At 34.1% G+C, this 25,810-nt stretch overlaps 3 protein-coding genes across 7 annotated transcripts; 1 reads left to right on the top strand and 2 right to left on the bottom strand.

The window, feature by feature from the left end:
- Positions 1 to 2,023: 2,023 nt before the first annotated feature.
- Positions 2,024 to 9,220, bottom strand: LOC110601929 (transcription factor Pur-alpha 1). Its single transcript, XM_021739340.2, has 5 exons — positions 8,529 to 9,220; positions 8,392 to 8,439; positions 5,573 to 5,713; positions 5,212 to 5,454; positions 2,024 to 2,530 (listed from the first exon to the last, which is right to left on the bottom strand). The coding sequence occupies exons 1-5, from the start codon at positions 8,865 to 8,867 to the stop codon at positions 2,378 to 2,380; spliced, it is 924 nt and encodes a 307-aa protein (XP_021595032.1). The 5' UTR covers positions 8,868 to 9,220; the 3' UTR covers positions 2,024 to 2,377.
- A 1,549-nt stretch (positions 9,221 to 10,769) lies between these two features.
- On the top strand, positions 10,770 to 20,674 carry LOC110601928 (pentatricopeptide repeat-containing protein At5g56310). 4 transcript variants are annotated; one of them, XR_006348779.1, is made up of 4 exons: positions 10,770 to 12,506; positions 12,611 to 12,775; positions 16,860 to 17,251; positions 19,997 to 20,674. XR_006348779.1 is itself a non-coding variant. In XM_021739339.2 (1 exon), the coding sequence occupies exon 1, from the start codon at positions 10,799 to 10,801 to the stop codon at positions 12,446 to 12,448; it is 1,650 nt and encodes a 549-aa protein (XP_021595031.1). In that variant the 5' UTR covers positions 10,770 to 10,798; the 3' UTR covers positions 12,449 to 12,605. The 4 variants fall into 4 exon arrangements, 1 of the variants encoding a protein (XP_021595031.1); XR_006348780.1 differs by lacking the exon at positions 12,611 to 12,775; XR_002485914.2 differs by lacking the exons at positions 12,611 to 12,775; positions 16,860 to 17,251.
- LOC110601927 (kinesin-like protein KIN-14T) lies at positions 14,965 to 21,912 on the bottom strand. 2 transcript variants are annotated; one of them, XM_021739337.2, is made up of 12 exons: positions 21,480 to 21,912; positions 21,085 to 21,289; positions 20,929 to 21,012; positions 20,589 to 20,756; positions 20,390 to 20,496; positions 20,089 to 20,267; positions 19,240 to 19,401; positions 18,776 to 18,991; positions 18,361 to 18,398; positions 17,526 to 17,653; positions 15,780 to 17,226; positions 14,965 to 15,585 (listed from the first exon to the last, which is right to left on the bottom strand). In XM_021739337.2, exons 1-12 carry the CDS (start codon positions 21,630 to 21,632, stop codon positions 15,470 to 15,472), a joined length of 3,003 nt encoding a protein of 1,000 aa, XP_021595029.1. In that variant the 5' UTR covers positions 21,633 to 21,912; the 3' UTR covers positions 14,965 to 15,469. The 2 variants fall into 2 exon arrangements, with proteins under 2 accessions (XP_021595029.1, XP_021595030.1); XM_021739338.2 differs by having other exon boundaries at positions 21,085 to 21,349; positions 21,480 to 21,622.
- Between the last annotated feature and the right edge of the window lie 3,898 nt (positions 21,913 to 25,810).

The raw sequence follows: 25,810 nt of genomic DNA, 5'->3' as shown, positions 1-25,810 counted from the left end.
GAAGTGGGTCTCTTTGATTCATCTTTTAATTAAATTATACTCTTTGTTGTTTTGTATAATAGAATGAGACAAACTACACACTTGCTAAACTCAAGTCCCTATTCTTTCCCTTGTTCATTGATTTCAAAATCACTGATCCTCATGTTACACTTGTCTTATTTTTCTTAAGAATTTCATGATTTAATATCAATATAGAGAAATCAATTAAAATTTCTCTTAAGTTTTGTTTGGAAAATAACCAACTAAAACAGCAGTATTTTAACATTTCTTAAAAACTTCGAAGTTTTTTTTATGGTAAATTGAGTTATGGGTGTATTAGAAGAAGAAAATGATAAAGCTAGCAGCAAACCACGAAAAGAACTTTTTTTTTTTTTTTTTTTTTGTAAAAAAGAAAGAAAATTAAGAGAAAGAGAAGGGTAGAGGTAAAAAGAAAAAAAAAAAAAAAACCATAAATAATTGGATTTTTTTAAGCAGTGGTAGTTAAACAGTCTACTATCATGGATGCAATTCAGCAATTGTATCCTATAAGTTTTTTTTGATAAGAAAATAAAATGATATCTACTTTGACCTTTTTTTTCTTTTGAAAAAATCACAATCATAATGATGTTCCAGAACTAGAATACCGGCAACGGTCTTGAGCTGGCACGACAAAGAAGCGCAGACTAAGATGTAAGCATGATTTATTTATTATTATTATTTTTATATTGAATCACATAATTTCATTTTTTAATTAGTTTCTATGATTACTGTTATTATTATTAACTGATTAAACTAACTACTATTATTTTATATGGGTATGAGAGAGTTTAAAAAAGAAAAGATATAAAGCAATGAGTTTGACATGGAATCGAGTAAGGAGAGGAGGAAGAGATGAGAAAGCTGGAGACAGTAGGAAGTGGTCCTAAAACACTTCAACAAATAGAGACTTGTCACATTCTATCTGGGCAAGACATCACTTGTATTATGAGAGAATAAGATGGTCCATATCCATGTATGTATCTGCAATTTTCACCTTATGAATAATCTCTACAAAATCAAATTAATTAAATAAATAAAATCAGCCATGTTTATATAATCATTAAAATGAAGATGGGGAGTCAGCGTTAGGGGTCGTGGGAGTGAAAGCGAGGCACATTGAAATATTCCTGAACAAACAGAGAAGCAATTACATGTGGAATCGAAGAGAGGAAGAAAGAAAGAGAGGAACGGAAGGGGGGGGTCGCACTCACATATCGCTCAATTCATATAGGTATCTCCATCATTCAACTGACGATAGTTGTCAGTGAGAGTACTAAGCACAGACAATCCCTCTGAGTTGTCGCTTTCACCATAGCTGTGACCCATCTGGACTCCAACCCCTCCTTCCTTGTTCCATTTCTGCTTATACTTTCCTGCTTGTCATTTTGCTTCCATCCATTGCAGCAACCCTATTTTCTTCTTTTTATTATTGTTATTGCTCATATCCATCAGCAGTGCAAGAATTTGTAGTTCTAAATATAATATTATTATGTCAATCTCATTATTTACGTAAAGTTTTTGACCACGACTTTCGAATGCTAAGAGGCTGACACATTATTCTGTCAACGACTCGCGTCCAACTCCTGATATTCCCCTTTTCATTCTCTACTCCCTCTTCTGCCAAACATAACGAGTGTTGATTTTATCAATTGCCCCATCGACCACTAAGCTTTGAATCTCAAACCAATTGAGATCAACTATATTGAATCATTTTGTCATTGACCTCTATTTTCCAAGTTAAAAGCAAGCAATCAATCATTTTCACAATTAGTTGCAACAACAAGACCTGAAATACAAGCTCAAACTGGACAAAAGCATCAGGAATCGGCATTATTGAAAATAGAATAACAAGGGTTCCACACTATCAAACTCACAATTACAAACATCCCATTTTGTTTCTTCTGTTATTCCCTTTCTCCTGTTTCTTCTTTTCCAAGTTAAAAGCAAGCAATCAATCATTTTCACAATTAGTTGCAACAACAAGACCTGAAATACCAGCTCAAACTGGACAAAAGCATCTGGAATCGGCATTATTGAAAATGGAATAACAAGGGTGCCACACTATCAAACTCACAATTACAAATATCCCATTTTGTTTCTTCTGTTATTCCCTTTTTAAAGCTACTCACTCCTACTATTTCCGAAACTTTCCTGTTCATCAAACAGATCAATCGGATTATTTTTTATACTTAGAATCAGAGAACAAGAATTTAACAAGAAACAAGCTAAGCACAATTGCACGCACTGCACTGCACCCCCTAATCAAACACCTATTTGCAGCACCACATCATCCCCTTGCACCAAATATAATAATATGTTGTTTCATCAACATACAAGAGCCTCCCGGAGTTATCCCCATTCATCTCTGTGGAGGATCCACAGTCCGAACATTTGCACCTGTCATTCCTTCAATTCTATCTTTTGTTATCTCCACAAAATGCCCCACTATCTCATGAAACTGCTTCAGCCCAGACAGGGGGAGAATTATGGACGACCTATCCGAACCAGCAACCTGTAATTATCACAACACTTCTTTAATTAACCCAGAAACCTTTGAGATATTATGCTTTAATCATCAACATATATGCATACATGTACATCAGCTACTTCTCAATTCTAATTTTCTTTTATATATAATTATTCCTTTTTCCCTTTTCATTTTCTCCCCTTCTTGGCAATCAAGTATACATGCTTTTATCAAGGGATTCAATATCAGCAAGTTAACAACCATCATCAATACCACTATTTGCATCTCCTAACCACCAAATCAACTACTCACTCATGGCAACTCCCAAAACCAATAGCCACAACCATAACTATTTTGGTAGTCCCTCACTGTACCACCATTTAGGACAGGTGTCCAATAATGTGGCATGTCAATGGTAAAATCATGATGGTATACAATTTGGATCTTTAAAACCAAGATCAATACTTCTCAACTTGATCTTGCTAGCAAGAAAATTATACTAATGATCACTGTTGAATCCCACATCGATTGTGGAAAGGGGTAATGTGCCCCTTATATGGGCCATAGGCACTACTCCCCCCTTGAGCTAGCTTTTGGGGTGAGTCAGGTCTGACCCAAATTTAACATGGTATCAGAGCCTCCCATCCGATGTTGGGCGTCCCATAAATGTGCCTAAAAATTCTGAGCGTGAAGGGATGTATTGAATCCCACATCGGTTGTGGGAAGGGGTAATGTGCCTCTTATATGGGCCATAGGCACTCCTCCCCCTTGAGCTAGCTTTTGGGTGAGTCAGGCCTGGCCCAAATTTAAAAATCACTAAACTAGTTGCTAAATTCTAGTAATAATTAAGTCACTAAGCTTCAATTTTAAGTGAACAAATTTATATCCCATCTTTTATTGTGTTCCCAGGTTTTATTAAAATGTGGAATTCATAACACCAATGCATAGTATCTCTCTTAATCAATGAAAACCTAAAATAAAAATACCATGAGTTTGGTCTTGGATCCCAACAATATGAAATCAGCTTAATAAATTAATAAAAAAATTGTCCACATCAGACTTCCATTCACCTGTTCACCAGAATATATTCAATTAGACCAAATAGATATAAACCTAAAGTTTAGTGATTCATTTATAATAAATTGATATCTTGCAGCCACAATAGAATTTAACAACAAATTTTAGTGATTGCGAGGCAATTACCAAAGAAAGAAGAAAGATCATAAAGTCCCGGCAAAATAAATGGCAAGGGAAATCCACACAGTAGAGAAGTAAAAGAAGCAACACGAAGCAAAAGAAGGAACTCTCTGCTTAGATCATTTTGTGCTGCTATATTATTGTTGCTGGTAAAAGGTTAAAAAAATAATGCATTTTAACTGTTGGAAGCCTGGTGAAGAATAATAATTTCTTCCAACTCCAACAAGTTAAAATATCTGGGTGGCAAAAGAAAGTTAATCAAACCCTTGGCACTTTTCAGCAAAGATTTGATTATGGAGCTGGCAATATCAAGGAATCTATATCCTTGATATTAAATCACTTGGTGAGCATTGCAAGCCCATTTTTCATTTTTTATTTTTGGCTCATATTGATGTTCAAACTCAACATTTCACAACTCTAAAGACAGCTTCAGTAGCCAAAAAAAGAAAAGAAAAGAAAAGTATCAACATTGATGATGCCTCTTGTTCTATTACATTGGCTATTCCACCTGCAACATATGCAGATTGATCATGCTGCAAAATATGCAATGGAAGCTCTCAAGAGGAACAAAAAATGTATGGACTCAAGCAAGATGATTGCAATTAAAACTGCCATTGCACTAATCAAACCATCCCATCTTAAGACATTTAAGGGTTTGGATTGTTATAATTGTGGAGGAAAAGGACATACTTATAAGAATTGCTCCTAAGAAATATAATGTTAATGTGATTCAATAAAGCTAACAAGGCATAAAACAAACATAAAGATTTCAATAGTGATTACAAGGAAATTGTTGATCTTGTGAAAATTTCAGGTTTTACAACTAATATGAAGAAAATGACAGGCACCTTGGGCTTCACGCAAAATCACAAATGGTCATGCTTGCAATGTTCAAATACATTTGAAGAAACTGAGGAGGCACCCAATATGCAATGAATATTTTAAGTCATGTGCTATACAAAAAGCAATGGAGTGAGTATAAAACCGTGTGCAAGTATCTGTTTCAGAATATCCTTGTCCTCGTACTGATAATTCCAAACATCTAAAGCTACAATATGAACAGGCATATAAAGATGGACTCTGAACCAACAACAATAACATGTTCTGCTCAACCTAAATGGCAGCCTGTTACTCAAAACCTCAATATCTTTGGAGAGTTTGAACACCCAAAGTTACTGTAACTCTCCTCTAAGGAAGAAACTTTATTTTTTCCCTTTTTTTTTTTGGGGGGGGGGGGGGGGGGGGGTTTGGGTGGTGGGGTATCGAAGTGAAAAAACAGATAGAAGAAAGAGATGAGAATGAACAATAGTAACTCTTTCAATTGCTGAATGCTCAACCAAAGACCTAACCTATATATACATGCACATTAGCACATAATGAAACCCTTAATAAAATAAAATACGTGAGGATATAAATCCCATAAATAAATATTAAAAATAAGGTAAATAAATCCTACCCAAAAATAAGGTTGCATAAAACCCATTTGACCAAGAATATAAAGCTCTACTAAATTTTTTTGTAAAACTTGCCTCGGAAATTCTCAGGAAATGACCTCTGTTGTTGCTACCAAGATCAAAGAAGAATTTCTTCTGGTCAGCTCTGATCACCTTTGAGACCCCCATATTTCCAATTTCTTCCTGTGCTGTTAGTTCAACTGACCTATCTACATTCAATTCAGATGCTGAAGCAGGTTGGCTACTGTGACCAGATATGAAGCCGGCCCCCACATCATCCGAAAGGCCAACAAGGCGCTCTGAAGGTTCAGAACTTTGCTGTTTAGGCACCCAAGAAACAGGGTGGAAATTTTGGAAAGTGAGATCCCTCTTAAAAACAGAATGAATGTTCTTTCAAGGAAAAGGGAAGAAGCATGAGCATGCAACACAAAGGCACCTGATTGGGCATTATAAATAGTCTTGAAGCTTCATTGATCTCTGCTAAAATATTCCTGAATGCTGCCCAACCTTCACTCCGGGCACTTCCAGCAGGAACAATTATAGTACTGCGGTTTCTACTAACAGAAGCTTCAGATACCTGTGTGTATATGTTTATTAGAGCAGTTAATACAGAATATGTATCAAGTCTAACAGGCTCAATTTGATCAAATGAAAGAGATGATAAAGCTGCTTCAAGTATTCTTATATTTTCACCCACTTCCAAAGGGAGGAAATGGTGCTTCAAGCAATAGGAAAATTCATGTGATTAAGAAGGACACTGCTATTTAAGTTTTTTTAGAGTGGCAAGGATCCAGCTACTTCTTTCTCAGTTTTGTCCTGTAACTTAAGTTTAATAATATTTGACTTTGGAGAATGAACCTCTAATGACTAGTCCTCTAAATGATTCTCCAAAATTTAGAAGTATAATAATAACCAGGCGTAATGCTAGAAATTATTAACGAGCAGATTGCAGGCTAAATTTCAGAACCCATCAGCAGCCACTGAACTTAGGATAAAATCATGCCAATAAATTAAACCAAAATCTATGAGATCCAGTATTCTGAGAAGATTGGAGAGGATACTTCCTATCTTGCCAACAGCCAAGCCCTATCTTGTTCCCAGATAAATATGGGAACTTGACCATTTAAAAACAAGAACAAAATAGTACCCCATAGATAGATTATTCTTGATGAAAACTCACACCAAGTGAAAGTTACAATAAGTTACATTGGATCTATATAGCTCTATTAATGGTTCTCAAAGACAAAGCATCTAACTCAAGCCTCATTATTCAAGGTCCCTTGCCTTACTAGGCGCAAGATATCATACTTTTCTGAAAAAAATGGTACCTGACACCTGCAAAGGCAGCTAAGGGATTGCAAATAATCCAGAAAAAAATTAACATCACCTTTGCTCAAAGAAACATGATCAAACCTTACAGTCTGATTATTTATATAGTTTGGCTGAGAAAACAGCAGATTATTTTCTTTTTTAGAGCAAAAGCAAAAAAGAGAACTAGTTTTTCTTAGGGCGTAGGATTCACATATTGAAAATCATGTGACCAACATTGGTCACCCCTACTTGTAGTTTTCCAAACAAATTAAGATCAACTGACATCAACATAAAATTATATATGCAACGTAAGTGGAATGACAGCATTAAAACAAATAATTGCATAAAAAAGCACAATACACTGGATTGTAAAAGGAAAAGCTCAACAGTATTAAAACAATTGCCAATTCGATGCAAAATAAACAATATCTAAAACCCTGAGGTACAAACACTTTTCTGCTTTATCCATTTACTTAATAGGCAGCATCCTCAAATGACTTCCCAACCCCTTAGTCGTTCATACTTCAGATCATGATAACCAACCTGGTTACTTCTGGATATTCCAAGCTATCAACTTCCACTATTCTTTTACTCGTAATAATTTCACAGAAACTAAGGAGCTGGTGCTTTTAAATAACATCATCAAAGTTCCACTTACTCATTAGTTGCTCCACAGCATGGTGCAGTATGCTGAGTGATGGAACTCACTAGGAGATAAAAGAATGGATAATCCAGAAAAATCAGACCTACATGCATCTCTAACTTTACCAATTAAATCTTCAACTGGAAAAGGTTTAAAGATGTTTTGTACAAAAACCTGAAGCATGTCAAATGCCACATTCAACTTGACTAGTAGCACAAACCATACTCCACATCGGCACATCTTCAACTTTAGCCCAATTTTCAACCATCTCAGTAATGTTAAATATAAAATTAACCAAATTCTAGTTAGATGGTCCTCAACAAGAGAGCCAAACTGTCATAGGCGAGATGAATTAAATAAATGAACAGTACTGAGGCTAACATCATAAGAGCGTAGGCCAAAGAAGATGAAATTAGCTAAGAGGACTAGATCATATAAAATGAAACACCATTTTATCTCTCTGTGGAAACTTAATCCAAATGAAAGGGAAATATAGGATAAAAACAGACCAATTGGACCAATTCTGATAGGCATAGTAGTAATTTCATTAAAGAGCACAAAGGAAGTACAACCTATGTAGAAAGAAACTAAGAAATCAGATGCAAGGTAAGAATTTTTCTTCTATGATAGTTGTTTAGTGGTTTAGCACCTTCTAAAAATTTCTTCTCCATTCTGCACCAATACACAGCTGTCAACATATTAATGAAATCTCAATTCCTAAGGCTGCTACACAATACAAGTAGTGTCAAATGCTACACAATACAAGTAGTGTCAAATGCCTAAGGGGGAGGGGGGGGGGATTAATCTCTGATTGGCTCTTTGGTTCAGTTCCTCACAAGATCTGTAAAGTGTTCTCATTAAAGCACTCTATAAAATAGATATTATCTCCCTTCAAGTTTGACTTTTAAATTTTTATCCTATCCACATTTTAGTACATCTTGAATAAAATGTAGTTGATGAGGGAATACTGCATTGAACTCCAACCAGGGACTTAAAATAGTAATTTGAGGAATCATCAAACCAAGCAACTCGATTAACAAAGTTCTGCAGATTGACGTTTCTATCAAAGGCAAGGACATGAAAATTAGAAAAATTAATTTTATAACATAGCACATCCTGTATGCAATTGAATAAGCACCCCAATATTTACAGCATATCTAAACTGGAAGAAGAACCATATGAACAAGCGATACAGTATGACTCAAAAGCATTTGACGTAAGAGTAGTAGCAAGTAAAATGTTAAAGAGTGTTTTGTGTTGAAGTAGAAGGAACTGAAAGAGAAGGGCCTTGGTCCGGTTACCTTCAAGAAGCGGCCTCTTCTGTTTTCACCAATGTCAAAGTAGAACACCTGCAACGGGCATTCATAATGTGGCACTTAGGTGAAATAAATGAAAACGAAAGAAAGAGGAGAGGAGAGAAGAGGAAAAAGGGAAATGCCTTGGTGTCGAGCTGCAATTCTTTGCTAAAGAGGTCCTGATCATCAGAATTGACATAGTAATTGAAGAGATCCAGGAACCAAGAAATCCCAGAGGAGGGAACGATGATGGTAGACCTGGTAGCGGACGTCTTCTCAGAAATCTTCAAATAACGCCCCCGAGGGTTCTCCTTCAGATCGAAATAGAACAGCTTGTGTTCCACCTGTAGTGTCTTGCACATGAGCTCGACATCATTCCCTCCTCCACCTCCAGGACCACCAACACCAACAGAACCAGCACCGGCGGCAGCAGCAGCAGCAGCAGCTCCACCTGCTCCTCCACCACCGGAATTCCCCTCCATATACGCAAAAATATATACAATAGGATGTATATACGTACAGAAGAGAAGTCCTTTGAGCGACAAAACCCTCACCTCAAAAGTCAAAACCCACCACCATAAAAAGCCAAAGCAATCAGAATGAAGCGTGTATATGACAGTTGGTTTCAAAACAGAGTAATAAAAGACAGATCTGCAAGATAATTGGTAGATTCAGAGCTCCCCAGTTCTGCAACAACTGATTGCGTTTAGGGTTTGAAGAAGGAGAAGGAGGTCGGAGGAGCAGCAGGAGGGATAATGAGGATTGACTTAGTCTCATATTCAATTTTTGGTAAAAATAAAAAAAAAAAAATAAAAAAAAAAATTCAGTTTCCTTTCTCTCTCAAAGGGTGACCTAACCTTAACCAAAATAACGTTTTTTACGCTCTTCTACTTAGTGCTGGGGGCTCCGCCTCTGACTCTGCCTCCCGATGCTAAGCACTTCACTTTTAGGCATCATATTAAATTAAATATTTTTATTTAAAAATATTTACTTTGAAAAAAAATAATAAACATTTTTTATTAAACATATAAAAATAAATAAAATATATAGAATAAATTACTAAATTATAATAGCATCTTCCTTTTTTTATATAAACAAATGCTAACATCTGCGATCCGCGTCATCGATGTTTGTTTAAAAACCGACTTCTTTAGTTGCTTTCAAATGCTACAATTATTTATTTATATTTATACAATCTTCCCTTCGGTCAACTTTCTTTGTTTGGCATCCTAAATTTCTACTCAAAATGATTTTTTTTTTTTTTATCTTATTCTGAGCCTTTTCGAAGTTAGAATATAAAGGAGTAATAAAAATATAATTTATTAATAAATTTATATATATAGTAATATTAATAAAATTTTAAAGGGTAAAAAATAATTTTATTTTTTAAAGAGTAAAGTGTAAAAAAGAAAATTCTTTTTAATATTATAGGTGATTCATGTAAAAAGCCATAAAAACTCAAGCATTTGATTAGCTTAATATAAATGTTTAGTGCATTTGATTAGATTTTTAAAAGTTGCTAATTATATTTAAGTTGTGTCAGTAGTCAGTAATTATAAGAGATAATAGTTTTATATTATTTTATATATATAATTTTAAATTATTTTATAAATGTTATTTTTAAAAGCTTTTACCATTAAAATGCATAAAAATAAATTAAAATAAATACATTTAAAAATATTTACAATTTGTTAATGTTAATATTCTTTTTATAATAATTAATAATTTAAACGATAATACAAAAAAAATCATTGCTCAGCTATTGGCATTATAATGGTGTCGCTGTTGTTTGTTACTATGCAAGCAATTAGAGGAGTATTTTATATATTTTTAATTTATTTAATTTGATTTGATTTGATTTAAATTAATAAAATATTTAAAATAAATAAAATATTATATTTTAATTTTTTTATTTATTAATTATAAAATATTAAATTTTATATTTAAAAAATGAGAATGATACCTCTTGTTTTATAGTCATATTTTCATGTATATTATATCAAATTATGTTCATGCATATATAAAATATTTAAATTTGCTTGATTGAAAGATGGAAATTGAAATAATAATTAAAAAAAATAGACTTCAACGAGATTATAATATTTTTTTAACAAAAATTTTCGTTAATGCCTTTATTTATTTGTAAAAGATAATTTATATATGAAAATAATTTTTTTGTAATAAAAATATTTTTTGAAAAAATATTTTTGAATAAAAAATATTCTATAAGAAAATAATTATATAGATGAAATATTAAAAAATAAAGTTTCTAGAATATAAAAAAACGACTCATTAATTTTACTGAATATATTAAATATTTAAAAAATGTAATATTATATTATATATATATATATATATATATTAAAAATATGTCCAAGAAAAGAGATTGCACAAGAGATGTGCAGTCTGCACGATGCGCCTCGTTTCGCTTTGGGCGTCTCTAGAGTTCCACACAGACAAGCGTCTAGCAGAGCAGTTGATTTCCTCGCTACGCCACTGCTCAACTCTTAAACACATAAAGCAAACACATGGGTTCATGGTTTCCAGAGGCCTGGACCATGACAACTTCCTTCTTAGCCGATTCATCGACGCCTGTTCCTCTGTGGGTCTTTCTCTCTATGCTTATTTCGTCTTCACCCATAAACCAGAACCTGACATCCATCTATATAACACTATGATCAGGGCTCTCTCTTTCTCTCAAACACCTCCTCAAGCTGCAATCTTTCTTTTCAACGACATACAGTCCGCGGGCTTGCGACCTGACGCTTATTCCTACCCTTTTGTCTTAAAAGCCGTCATTCGACTGTTAGCTACCCGAACAGGGAGGCAAATTCACTGTCAAACAGTTGGCGTTGGCTTAGACACTGACCTTCACGTCGTTACTGCCCTTATTCAGATGTATTCTTCTTTTGGCTGCAGTTGTATCTCTGATGCTCGTAAGCTGTTTGATGGGGTATGCCTGAGAATTAGAGATGTGCCTCTGTGGAACGCAATGGTTGCTGGTTATGCCAAGCTGGGTCACATGGAAAATGCTCAACATCTGTTTGATTGCATGCCGAAAAGAAACGTGATTTCTTGGACGGCGTTGATTTCTGGGTATTCTCAGATGAATCGGCCCCACCAAGCAATTGCCATCTTCCGGAGAATGCAGCTTGAAAAAGTAGAGCCTGATGAAATCGCTATGTTGGCTGCACTTTCTGCATGTGCCCAATTAGGTGCATTAGAATTGGGGGAGTGGATTCATAACTACGTCGACAAACATGGATTACGCAGAACTGTTCCTCTTAATAATGCACTTATAGACATGTATGCAAAGTCAGGGAATATCAAGAGGGCATTACAAGTATTTGAGAGCATGAAGCATAAAAGTATCACAACATGGACAACTATGATTGCGGGACTAGCTCTGCATGGACTTGGAAGGGAAGCTCTTGACTTGTTTTCTTGCATGGAAAGGGCTAGAGTTAAACCTAATGATGTTACTTTCATCGCCATCCTTTCTGCTTGTAGCCATGTTGGATTGGTTCAAATTGGTCAATCATTTTTTAGTAACATGAGATCGAGGTATGGCATTGAACCTAAGATTGAGCACTATGGTTGCATGATAGATTTACTCGGGCGTGCTGGTTATCTCCAAGATGCGCAATTGCTGCTTGAACAGATGCCATTTGAGCCAAATGCAGCTATTTGGGGATCTCTTCTTGCTGCTGCTTATACTCATGGTGATGCTGTGCTTGGAGAGCGCGCATTGCAGCACCTGATTAAGTTGGAGCCCGATAACAGTGGAAACTACGCGCTCTTATCTAATATATATGCTTCTTGTGGTAGGTGGAAAGCTTCCAGGGTGGTGAGGACAATGATGAGGGACAAAGGTGTTAAGAAGATGCCAGGAGGGAGTTACATTGAAGTGAAAAATACAGTTAATGAATTTATTGCGGGAGAGACATCTCATTCTCAATTTAACGAGATATATGAAGTTCTGTGCAATATCAATGGGCAGCTAAGACTTGCTGAGCATTTGCAAAGCGAATGTGTTGAGTTGCTTGAACATGGCGAGGGATAGGATGTACTACTTTTGACCATGTGGAATCTGTTTCCAAGCCAACTTCTGCCAGGAATGGGTAAATTAAAGCTATGACCACCTGAGATGCTACATTACCTATTTGCCTTGCCTGTTCAACGACTGAGTAATTAAACTTATGATGTTTCTTTCTACTGGACTTAGATAAGTTTATGGATGTCATCAAATGGTTTAGAGTTTGTTTTACTACGGGGGCAGTTGGGAACTGTTTTACTTCATACCATCTAATTTTCGACTTGATAACTGATATCCTTCATGCGAGTGGAGCACTGCAGCACCATTGTATGTCTTCCATCTCACTAGCATGAGGTACATAATTGTAAAATCTCAACGATTTTCATGCTGCTGGTAGATTTCAGGCACACACATATTCCCTCTCTACTCTTCTTCTGTTTCTGATAATTAAACTGTTCTGCTAAATGTGGTCTGCTGTAGAAGGAAGCAGACATAATTTTCAACCTTGATTAGAAAATAAAATGGATAGCACATTTGTATCTAATTGGTCTAGTAAATTCTTTGAAGCAGCTATTGGTAAGAACCTTTTGACATCTGAAATACATTAGGGAGCTAAAGGGAATACCTAATGCATTTTCTTTTGAGCCTCTCCCAGAAGTCAATTGTTTAAGGGGTTCGGTTATGTTTGATGATGGTTATTCTTCTCAATTGCTAGTCCAAATTAGAATAACTGAATAGGTGTGGGGTTTTCTATATGATGCTCATACAATACTAGAATGGCTTCAAAGGGGCAGAACAAGAAAACTTCATTGTTGTTATAGAGAATAGTTAATCCACAACATTTAGATTTTGAAAAAAATGCACAACTGCGTTCAATAAATTGACTCATAAATGGGAAGAAACAAAAAGCAAACTATTGATAGAATGGACTATAATTCGGAAAAAAAGAAGATATTAAACTAAACTAGAACTATCGTGCAAACCATAAAAGCACCTGGAAACAGATAATTGGAACCTCCTATCATAGTGAGTTTTAAATAGTTTAGAATCTTTCAAGAAATAGGAGGGAAAAGGTTTATCCTTTTGGTTTTCTGTGGTGATATTTCTCCTGTAGACAGTGAATTAATGGCCAGAAACCTCTTCTCAAATTTTGAAAGTTCCGTCTGTGTACATTTTAAACGTAGACATTGCTGTATCCATATAATGAGACCAGTCATATTTTCTCTTGTAAAATAAGCCAATTCTCAAATACATAATTCCTAATTGATCTTTTATACTTATTTAGATTTAAAAAAAAATTAAAAGACACGTGCACAACAAGTCAAATTACTTTGTTCTGTTATGCTTTGTTTATTTGAAGGAAGAGTACAACGGAAGTTTGTTTTAGTCATTTCCTCTTCTTTGCAATTTTGGAAACCAAAAGAAAAAGGGAAAGAGGACAAAGGAAAGTAAATTTTTCCTAAGTTCCTTTAAAAGAGATACATTTTCCTCCAATTTGGAGAGAAACCAAAGGAAAAGAAGAAAATAACATTTTTTTTTCTTTTTCTTGCATACAACCGAATAAGGGAAATTTAACGTCATTACAAAACAACATGAGGGAAAATTTAATATTACTTCTTTTTTCTTCTCTTCTTTTCCTATCCTATTTTCTCTCTTTTTCTTTTGCTCAAATAGATAGCAGAACACAGTGTTAGTTAATCGGTGATAGCAAAAATGTATGAATTAAATTTGATGAGCCAATAAGAAAATTCGATTTTTATTGGGATTACCATTACATTCCTAAGGCGCTTGAAAGAAGATTTGGGTCCAAGTATCTGTTACATACCAGAGGAAAAGAAGAGCTGAGATTGTCTATAGAAGAGAATAAGTAAAGAGTAAGCAGGCGGATAGGAGAACTACATTATTGAGCTATAGAGTGGCTGGAACAGTTACTTGTGAGATCTAAAAATGTATTAGTAACAGCTATATTAACTAGACAAATCAAGCATCTTAGATTCTAATTCAGTTCTCTTTATTTTTCTCTAAATTCTATTTATTTCTATGCTAGCTTCCCATCTTCCTATCCTTCTCTATTGTCTAATTTCTCTGCTGCAATCAAGAACCATAACAGTGTCCCTAATTCACCCTCCTTTCGCTTCTGGAGTTCAATTTTATTTTGTTTTCTCCTTTCGCTTTTGTTCTGCTTTTGAGAGTGAGTTGTTATTTGTAACAGTTAAGTGAACTCTGAAGCCTTTAAGAATTGGATAGACAATAATATTCTGAACAATGACTTGTATTGAAAATCTCATCTTAGCCTTTGTTTGGGAGGAGATTTTTTAAAGTAATTCAAGGTTTTTCAAAGTTAAAAAACCTTGAACTTATGTTTGGGACAGAGCGAGATTTTTAAAATAAGGTTTTTGGAGGTCTCCATTTTCAAATTAGGTGGATTGAAAAGGTTTTCTCTTTAAAATCTCCAAATGCCTTAAAAAACTATCATTAAGTTTTAGAAAGAACTCTGAAAGTGAAGATATATGTGCACCTGTGTCTTTCAAAACTAACTCATATATGAGAATCTTACAAAATTCATTATATAATTTAAAAATATGTATACATAGACAGGGTCAATACAAGGTTTTTGTATGCAAGATGGCTTTTGTTTATCCCATACAGTTATGGCAAAAGCAAGTGAGCCTATTGCATAGTTGCAGTTAAACGTACATAAATATGTACATAGACCAATAGTTGTCTAGTCTAGCTGATGCACATCTTTAATTTTTGTGAGCTCTTGTTTCTTTGGATAGATATTCCAGGTTTGGAAGCTTGACCAGAACTTCAAAAAGAGCTTTCCTGCTATGGAAGCAGGTACTAATTACAGTATATCATTTAGACAAAGCCATGAAAACCTTTCCTACCTGCTTTATTGCACAAATATGCATGCACGCATCTTAAGCTTGCACCAAGCAAATACGACAGAAGGTTACAATTTGAGCTTTTGTGATGTTTCATTTGCATCTCACTCCCACCTCTCTCTACCACCAATATACAAGACTTTCATCCACTGGTGTCGTTTCAAAGCATTAAACCGGAGAAGAACTCATGCTCATATCCCAGGTTACAGAACCCCAGTCCTAGAAGAGCACTGATGTATAAAATCTCGATATGCTGTTTAAGAATATAGCATATTCCTGGCCAAAAACAGATCATGAATTTTGTAAGATGAACTACATCCTTAGTTCCTTACTAAAGTTGGATGACCACAGATCTAAATATTTTTCCTGCAGTTCTTTGTGCATGTTAGCTTATGAGATGTATTACTTTAGAAACAATGAACTTGGTAAAAAAAAAAAATTCAAATATCTGGTTGACCTAAAATCTTTACCTCTTTTCCGTGTTTCTCCTTGAAATTTATCAAATTGCTTAGTTAAACCCTTCTGGTTTGAACAGTTCTCAAATAAAGCTCTTTGAGATCTCATTTGGAGAATGCCACATCTTTCTTTTGCTGAGAGTAGAATAGAGGAGTCTGAGTCTTGCCTTTGGCCATCTTCCGTAACTGATTCAGTGAATGCTTGTGGACAGCATGATTCAAGTTCTACTGTTGATGCTGAGTCACTGGAATTCCCTTTTGAGAAGATGTTAGTGCCACCTAAATCGGATTGCAAAAGTTCCCAGCACCCATGATTCTGTAACTGTAAATTGTCTGAAATTTCATTTTCCCCTTCTACCGCCTGCATGATAGACAGTGCATTGGCTCCATTATGATTCTTACATTCACCTAGTCTATGATACACATCTTCTGGAGAAAAAATGCTCCATTTGTCATCATCTGTTGATGAGTTATCTACAGAATCTTGTGTTTGTATCATTCTGTTTCCTTCAGTTGTCTGAGATGTTGAACTGAAATGGGATCTCGAGTCCTCAATGAATAAATCCTGGAAATGTGTTGGTGGTTTGTTAGTTGCCACTTCTGATATAATCATTCCAACTCTGCTGACAGTAACCATATCTTTTTCAATGTGGACTTTTTGCATTCTACAATCATGAAAACTACTAATTTTTTCATCAAAAGCCACCTTTTCTTTTCTCTGCTTATTTTGCTTATGTTTCTTCTTGGGATCAGGAATAGCTAAAACCCGCTTAGTCCTATGAGTATAACCATTCGCATTGGTTTCATTCTTTTGTAGGTCAAGCCAATTGTCAACCTTAGAAAATTTGATGTAATCTTTAGTCGTGCCTGTCTGTCTATGTGTAAATTTCTGAATGCAATGACTGTCATTCATTTGACTAGCTGAAAAAGGTGCTTTTTCTTTCTCTCGGATATCAGTCATTTCAACCTCTGTTTCAAGAGTGTCTTGGCTGTATTCTGTTGCATTATCAGCACTCTTTCTCGTCTCCAATCCCACCAAACAGCTAGATCTGGAAACACTATGTTCTGATTTGTAATCTGAATGATCCTTCACAGGAAAAGTCACAGACTCAGCACGATGAGATGATGGCCTTTTCCTTCTTCCAGGTACTGGGATTTTCCATTCTGAAGCTTGGAAATTTGTCCCTGATTTTCTTTGGCTGCAAATGGTTGGCTGCATAAATCTTGGAACATTTGACAAAGGACCTACTGTTGTGTGTCCAGCACTGTTCTTTGTAAGTGGTTCTTCAATAAAATTATATGTCTCAAGTTGCTCTTCAGAAGATAAACTTTTTCCTGTGAGATTGTCTAATCTCTTTTCTAGTTTCTGAATTTCTTGTCTAACATGAAACTGCTCATTTTCAATCTCTATCATCTTTTGCTGCAGATTTGCCATTGCTACTTCCTTCTGCTCTCTTACTTCCTGGTTTCAAAAGTTCACCTTTTTGGTTAGCATCTTATTCATAATGGCTAATCCATCTCATTTTGCAGCAAAAACATCATTTTTATGACAAAGCAATTTGTCATTCATTTTCATTTTTATCCCATAATATGTTTTACTTGAAATATTTAGTAACATAAATTTAAAAAATTTATGCCTTTATCAAATAACAAAGCTCGATCTAATTAACAATTACTCTGTACTTTCTCAGGCTTAATACTTGTGATACAAAATATACAAACTAATGAACACAATCTTAATACAGTACAATGCTTACTTACTATTGTATCCTCATTCCCCAGGTGAATGTTTTTCACCCTTGTTGCAAAATTTAAAGAACATATGGTCTCACACAAATCTTGTTCTTTGGGACTGACATGGACTAGCATTAGTGTTTTTGAATCGTCACCTGAGGATAAAAATGTAAAGGTCTAGATAAGAAAATAATATTTAGATCATGGCACAAACAGCCTATACTTTGAAAACAACCAGTTATAGCTTATACTTTTGCTTATTGGTTGTAGTTCTGGCTATCCTTAAGTTCATTCTATTGCATGTAAAATTAACAAATACTAAGGACTAAAGCACATCTAATAAATTTGGTAGCCCATATCCATGACTTTTATATTTATGTTTGCATATTTTCTATATAACTTACTAATTTTACATGTAACTTAAAAGATTTAGGTGACTTTGTTATAAATGTGAAGAATGACCATGGTCTAAGTTTATTTGTTAGCCTATTCTTAGGCATGTTTGAATTTACCCTAGAAATGGAAATAGAATTCAAGTCCTATATTAGGGTCTCATTAAGCTGCTTGGTATAAAAAGAGCCCAAGCTCTAAGTTATTATGATATGTCATGCATTTGATTCACTTTTTTTGGTGAAAATGAGATTTAATTTTCTTATAACTTTTTAAAATTATCATTCATGCTTAAATCTAAAATTTCTAGTTTTAACTAAATGGCATTGAATTCCATTCCAATTCCATTTTTAAGGGAACCAAAATTGCCTCCTTGAGAGGATTAAGAAGTATGGCGCCCTACACTGAGTTCATAGCTGTATCACATGTTAGTATGAAAGTTAACATGAAATTTAATATAGGACATAATTACCTAGAGAATCTTTGAGAACTTGTGTCAACTTGCTATTCCTGTCAAAGGTAAAAAAGAGTATGTAAGTTCAAGTGTACTCTGATGCTGGATGATCCCCCATTAACTGGCCATATTGATTGGTATGTCTGATGCAGAATAGTGATGAATTTCTGTTTAATGCATGTGGAATCTTGAAATCTTAGCAGATTATATTCATTTCTCCTTTATAGTTTTGAGATGGTCATTGCGAGACAATTCTTGTTAGTTGGTCTTCTTTTGCTGTCACTAATAAAAATCTGTGAGGCACAGTGGGTGTTCTTCAAATAATCAAATTAAGGCATATGGGAGTTAGCATAGCACCAAGCAGCCAAAACAATTCTCTTGACCAACTGAAATTATGTTGATGACTTGAGAGATTGGGGAGTTTCACAGCTACCTGTAAGGTATGTGACGCCTTTTCATTTGGAGGGCATTAATTACATCTCCAAGAGAACAGAGTGACAAATTAATAGCTTTTCCTTCGTCAAGTCTTTTCCCCCATGCCTTTGTCTTCAGCACTCGCTCACTTCCTCCAAGGTCCACTAACCAAATTTTGTTTGTTTCCCGGCGCCTCTCAGGAGCATCAGAGCAAGTTATTGCTATGCGGATCATGCTATTGAAACATTGACAAAATAAAGAATTTAGAACATAGATTATTCTTTTTAAGACAGAATAACAGGGACAGTTTTATTGCCCCGCGCTAAGGAATTTTATTTTATTTTTCTGCACTAAGCAATTTCTGAACTTTGTTACAACTCAATCTCTAGAAAACTACATAATTGGTTATGTTTTTCATGCTTTACTCTGTCATTTATGCTAAATTGAACTGACAAGTAATATTCTAAGCTGTAAAGTGGTTACCAATGTGATCGGCTTGAAGTTATGTTGGAGTTTGTTGAGGCAGTTGATCTGAAACGGCATCCTAATCTGTACAGCCTCAAAGCTTGGTGGAAGTCATTCACTTGGATTGATACAAGATTGTCTATTTCTATTCTTCCCTCAGGATCTGTTTGAATTGAAAGGCTGTTCATAAAGATGTTAAATTATGTTGTAGAGGATTGTTGTAATGCATACATATTAAAAAGTAATGAAAAAGGTTCTTGAATGCCAACTAAGCTAGTTCTGGCTGTTCATCATTATTATTTAATACCTTAGAAACCATGAACTTGAAAACTATGAACTACCCTTTTTTTTGGGCATAAGTTCAGTGGTAAACGTCTCACTATAGGCATAAGACAAGTGGTAATGTGTTGACTCTAGATAAAAGAAGGCAAAAGCTCATAGTTTAGTAGTACTAAACTCTAAACTACTAAACTATGAACTACCTTTTTCCTTACAAATTGGGATGTGCTAGGAGTAGGACTGCTTGACATTTACTCTATAGCAGGTCAAAGATTGCATTTGTGGCTGCAACTGCAGTTTTGCTGAAGCCCGTTTTTTCTGCAATCTCAAACAGGAATCTTATGATCACATAGCACCCTTGTTCCCCTGCTCCTCCTTCAACGTGAAAATTTTCAACCCTTTGCTATAATGTCCAGATATTTGTTTTACCTTATTGGTTATTTCTCTTTGTTGATAAAACAGTTTTAGCTTGATGGCCATGAACTTTTGGTTGCAGAACGATTTTTGTTGATCATACTGGCATTGTGGATGAATAGAGGTCTAAACATCCAAACAAATATTGCATTCTCACTCAACCAACTTACTTACCAAGGAGACAAAGGATCAGTAGCTCTTGTTGGCTGGGGGACTAGCAAATCCTTTAGATTTCCCAGGTAAATCTCAAGCATACTGAATCTGATGAGAAATGAATGGTTACTGTCCACTGCTTGCTTGAATAGTGCCTGGAATGTGCGATGAACAACCCCAGGGGCATTTGGTGTACCTTCCTGAGAATATCATACCAAGAACAAACTTTAGCTAGAACAATCTCTTATAGATAGATTGTATCCATTTGATTTGTATGTTATGCATTTAATATGTCTTCATCTGCAAATTAGCTAGTCCTCACCATTGTGAAAGTTTTTCCTGTGCCGGTCTGGCCATATGCGAAAATGCAAGCATTGTAACCATCAAGGACAGACTTGATAACTGGTTCAACTTCGGAAAAAACTTCATCTGCAAAATTCCAGCTATCAAGCCATGCCCTTAACATACGAGCACTCTAAGCTTTTTGGCATTGAGACTTTGGTAAAAAGGTATTTGATTACCTTGTGATGATCCTGGGTGGAAAACCCTGTCGAAACTGTAATTCTTACTCTTGTTATCAGCAAGTTTTAAAAGAACAGTACTTGAATCCGCAGCCACAGCTGGTCTTAACCGACCAAAATTCTCCGCCATTGTGATAGGTCTTATGCGACAAAACACACGAATATTCCCTGCAAAGCCAAAATGTGAAAGAAAATAAAAAGCAGGCTCTTCAAGTTGCAATCTAACTTTATGACATGGAATTTCAGATTCTCTGACTCATTTGTGGAAGTCTCATTCTACAAAAGTTAAATAGGATAGAATTTATCAGCTGCAATTGATATTAAATGAAACAGGACTGACCTTTCAAATCCAGAAAACGATTTAGGAGCTGCCGTCTATCTACGTTGAGCTTGTTTATACGGCTAGTTAAGGCATCAAGTTCATCTGTTTAATTACAGGGAAGAATTAAGAGAAATTGCTGGTATGAGAATAAGGTTTATGTCTAATTCTTCTTACCTTTTATTTTTGAAATGACATTTCCAGAATCATCACCATCATCATCATCTTCTTTGGCATCAAACTCAGAAGGCAGGGTTTTTATTATATCACAAACTGATTTGACCCAGTTGGGAGTTAGATGTGCCTTTAGATCCAGAAGAGCATGAAGAGTTCCTCTAAGATTTCTTAAAGATTTTCTTGTATCCATGCTCGCTTCCTGAGACTATAAGATATGCACAACAAAACTTGTGTAAGAACTTCCTGTCCTCACTTTATTCACTTTCTGCAATTCCACAATTAGCAAAATAGATTAAGCGCTGGACTTTAAATGTAACATGTTCATTACTAAACAAGAGAAGAGATTAAAGAAAAGAAAATTTTCAACTGAAAATTTTAGAGAATTGAGGATACACCATTGACGTTCTGGTTGGCAAAAGGCTCAGAAGTTGAGAACTGGAGCTCAAGCCATGGAAGGCTAAAGAGATTATCTCATAACGAAGTAGGGAACCGTTCTGATTCCTGAACAAGGACAAAATTACTGCTTGAAAAAACAGGCACTGTTCCATCCCATTGAGTCATTTGTCTGAATGGTTCGAGTCCCAATGGCATAAATAACATGTGGGTTGGGTAAGAGATAAGGAAAAGGTAAAAAAGAAAAAAAAAAAAAAAGTTAAGGTCATGAAGGGATGAGAGAGATGGTAGAAATTTCAGAAACTGAAGAAAGAATTTCAAGTCTTCAGTTGCTGCAGCAGAACTCAAATGTAAGTTATTAATTATTCTGTGAATGAATATAAAAACATGTCTCTGAAATCCCATGTGAAACCCTAAAGCAAAACAACCCTCGCTTTCGTAATGTTGTACAGATTATTATAGTTGGCTAACTTGGCTCATACCTCATGACAAAACAAAACCCTACAATCAATTCCTTTGCATTTATGATCATGAAAGAGAGAGAAAGAGAAAGAGGGTAAAATTAATTACCATCTTCACTTACTGTTGGGGTCCCATTACGAAGTTTGATGAATTGTCTGCTCCTCACCAACCCCACTTGTTTATATATATTGCATGCAATTCACAATATGTCCTTTCCATTAAATTGAGATTATATATGTTCGCACCGGGCGAATAATAAAGTGTTTTTAATAAATATTTATTTAATTTACAAAAATTAAATTTTTTTATTTTATTTAAAGGAAAAAAGGTATCCAATCAATTATTTCAACCCTCTAAATTATTTATTCATTATATTGCAGTAGAGAGAAATTTTAGTGTACAAACTAAGCCATTACAGATCAATCAATGGTGTGGAGCTGAGAAAACACTGTTCCAACTTACGATAATGACACAAACCACAAGAAACATATATATTACAGTTGTTAATAGTTTTATAGTGATCAAGATTCAAGAACGTACCATGAATATTTGGAGAATGACACCATGATCCTCAGCCTAACCTCAAACCATTGGTTCCATTTCTGATTAATTTAATATCTTAGTTATCCATAAAGAGATGGGATCTCACCCATTTGGGCATTTTCCAATCAAGATGAAATCTTTTTTGTAATATATTTACACTGTGCATGTGAACTTCTTTGAACTACTAAACCCTAAAGCGATTACCACCAAGAGGATTCATTAAACAAATTAAGAGAAGGCATTAAACTAATCTTCCCCGTATCAATGCAATTGATGAAATTAATTGTTTCCCAGTAAAAAAAAAAAAAAAAAAGAGAGGGGTGGCCTTATTTTAGGGTTTGTTGGTGGGGAGGAATGTGGGGTTGGTGTTCTTAATAGTGACACATAGTGTTGAAAGAGTGTGGGGGTTGGGATTGGGAAAGGGCAGTATCTTTAAGTTAGGGTTCAATTTTGTGTATATAAAAGTTAAGCTTGATGGCAAAGTAATGATTTAATTACCCTAGGAAAGGAACATTCTCCTACTCCAAAAGCGACCATCATTTTTTTTTATATATTATTATTATTATTATTTTAAATTAGTTTGTGACTTTTTTGACATTTCTATTCATGTGACCTTTTAACAATAAATCAATTAATAAGAATAATTCAACATAAATGATAATTCTACTCAAGTTTTCTGATTTTTAATAAAAATATAAAATGGAGAAAATATTATTTAAACTCACACTACCATCCGCTTTTATATGTTATTTTTAAAGCTTATTGCATCAAAATTATATATTGAAAAAATTATTTATACAGTATTCTAAGAGATAGTAAAATTATTTACCATCTTCAATTGACTATAAACTTTACTTTATTATTTCTACAATTTTCTAAAAACTCATTTTATCATATTTTCTCTTTTGATTAAGCGACATAATTAGGGATCATTTAGTTAAATAATATAAATTTTATTATAATTCAGGAAAAAAAATTAAAATAAAATTATAAAAATAATCAACATTTATATTTGCATCCAACCAAATTCAATATAAACATTAACTTTAAAATTTAAAGTCACCCATTATCTGAATCTATTTTTATGAAAATAGAATTGTAATGAAATACCCAAAAGCAATTCTTACTTGTGTGTTTCTTTGTTTCTTGAAGCAATGTCTATATAATAAGATTAATTGCTAAATTGAATCACTTCACTCATTATAGATTCCTTTTATATAAAGAATCTAATCTTACTTTCTATACCTAACTAATACTCAATCAATTATATGCATAGGCATTGAAGTGGTCACCTTTCTAAATTCTTATATATATATTTTTAATTATTTTCTTGACATTGTTTTAGTTCATATAATCATGGTGATTGAGTATTGTATTACTTACAACTTTAAGAGACAAATTATAAACTGTTTGGAAACCATTAGTCTATTAATGGATAGATGAACATTCCTAATGAATTAAGTAATTAATTTCAATTTGCTTCAATAAAATTTACCATTTTTGTTATTTTATATCAGGATAAAAATATCATAACATTTTTTACAGTCACTCGTGAGATTTTTTCAAAAAATTAACTAAATTCAACCAAAATTTTTCAAGAAATTAAAAGGGTATTTAGATTTGATTATTTAGTTATTCTAGTTAACATTAAACAGTATTAAATTGACTCAAAGAAAATGATCCAATTAGTCACTTTCATCATAATCGTGCTAAAATACCATTTCAATTGAGAAAGATATTTTTTAAAAAATAAAAATTAAAACTTAGATATTAAAACAAGGTGACAAAAAGTCGCATTTTCAGTGAAGCACATGTTTATTTATTTTCTTCTCAATCTAATTCAAACGTCACATCCGTTTTCTACCCATATTTTCATTCAAAACTTGACATTCAAAGTGGAAATCCAGCTCTTTTCACTCCGTTTACAAGAATTAAAATAAAGGTTTTTTCTATAATTTTTGAATTTTTTTTTTTTATGTTTTCATCATTTAAAATAAAAACAATTCACATCTTATAAATAAAATAATAATAATAATAAAAGTGTCGAAATGGGCACCCCAACACCTTAATGGACTGGGCTAAGCCTGGGATCCCCATGGAAGAACTCTCTTGTTACTTGTTGACCCTTTCAAGTAAATCCTCACCTAAAACCGTACGCTTTATAAAAATCCCAATAATTGAATTTTCAACAATTTTATTTTTTTTCCCATTTGTGTTTATTTTATCAAAGTATTTCGCCTGAATATTAAGTTTAAGTATTTCCATGTTTCTTTTTTTTCCTTCAAATCAAAGATAATTAACTTAATGTAGTTTAATACTCTGATTAGAAATAAATAAAGATAAATGAAATAAATTGAAACACTATTAACTACTATTGAAAAAATAACTATTTAAATACATTAATAGAGAATGTGAAAAAATTAATTTATAAAATGTATTTAAATTATAAAAAAAAAAATTAAACTACTACATATTTAACATTTTTTTTTTAAAAAAAAAAAAAAAAAAAAAAGGTTATTTGTTGTTCTTTCAATCTCAAGTCCAAGTGACGCATTAAGCTAAAAGGAGAATGTAAATTGATAAAGTTATTGAAATTAGTGAGAATGGAAGTCCTTTCTTAACAATAGTTTGATTGTGTTAGTACTAAAAAATAAAATCCACAATGCGCCCCACCAGTCCAACCCTTGAGATTAAAGAAGATTCGACGAGGGGACTTTAGCCTTGATTATGTTAGCTTTTTTTTTTTTTTTTCCTGAAAAAAGGATGAAGGTTTTCATTTCAACAAAAAGAAAACAAAAGAAAACAAAACAAAGCACGGGAAGCAGAGAAATGCATATGTTGATAATAAACCAAGGAAGAAAAGTAGGAATGAAGAAGGCTGATGAACAAAAGTTTAAACATATACATCATCCACGGCTTGGCATGCAGAGCACAAAGAACCATGTAGCCAAGGACAACTTGCCAACTTGGTCTTTTGCTTCTTCTTGAATAGGCCACTGGTCGGCAAGTCATCCTTGGCTGCATACCACTTTGCACATCTACATGCAAACCCCATAGACGAAAACCACATATGCACGGGAGCTACTCAGGCTAAGCACTAGCAACAGATGTATAAGAAAGAAACCGAAAGGAAGGGCAGAGAGAGAGAAGAGAGGGCAAAAAGGGATGCATGTAAAGAGAGTTAATTAAAAGACACAGCTAGCCAAAAAGAAAATGTCTTGAATGGTATAGCTACTAGAAGTATCCTCATGTGGCCCCAATTAATGGGTTGGATTTAGAGAAGGCTGTTTGTATATTCCATTTATGCAAAAGTGTAAAAAGAAGCAAA

The sequence above is a fragment of the Manihot esculenta genome, chromosome 15 (genome assembly GCF_001659605.2).
Source record: "Manihot esculenta cultivar AM560-2 chromosome 15, M.esculenta_v8, whole genome shotgun sequence".
Classification (NCBI taxonomy): domain Eukaryota; kingdom Viridiplantae; phylum Streptophyta; class Magnoliopsida; order Malpighiales; family Euphorbiaceae; genus Manihot; species Manihot esculenta.
Note: the sequence above shows the minus strand (reverse complement) of the source record. Positions and strands in the feature narration are given on the sequence as shown.

Coding starts and splice junctions, on each gene's coding strand:
- LOC110601929 (XM_021739340.2), bottom strand. CDS start 8,867: ATGGAGGGGAATTCCGGTGGTGGAGGAGCAGGTGGAGCTGCTGCTGCT. Junction 5,714..8,391: donor GAAGAGGCCGCTTCTTGAAG/GTAACCGGACCA, acceptor ATATACACACAG/GTATCTGAAGCTTCTGTTAG. Junction 5,455..5,572: donor TATTTATAATGCCCAATCAG/GTGCCTTTGTGT, acceptor GTGCCTAAACAG/CAAAGTTCTGAACCTTCAGA.
- LOC110601928 (XM_021739339.2), top strand. CDS start 10,799: ATGCGCCTCGTTTCGCTTTGGGCGTCTCTAGAGTTCCACACAGACAAG.
- LOC110601927 (XM_021739337.2), bottom strand. CDS start 21,632: ATGGAACAGTGCCTGTTTTTTCAAGCAGTAATTTTGTCCTTGTTCAGG. Junction 17,654..18,360: donor AGTTCTCAAAGATTCTCTAG/GTAATTATGTCC, acceptor TTTTATCCTCAG/GTGACGATTCAAAAACACTA. Junction 15,586..15,779: donor AGGAGAAACACGGAAAAGAG/GTAAAGATTTTA, acceptor GTTTTTGGCCAG/GAATATGCTATATTCTTAAA.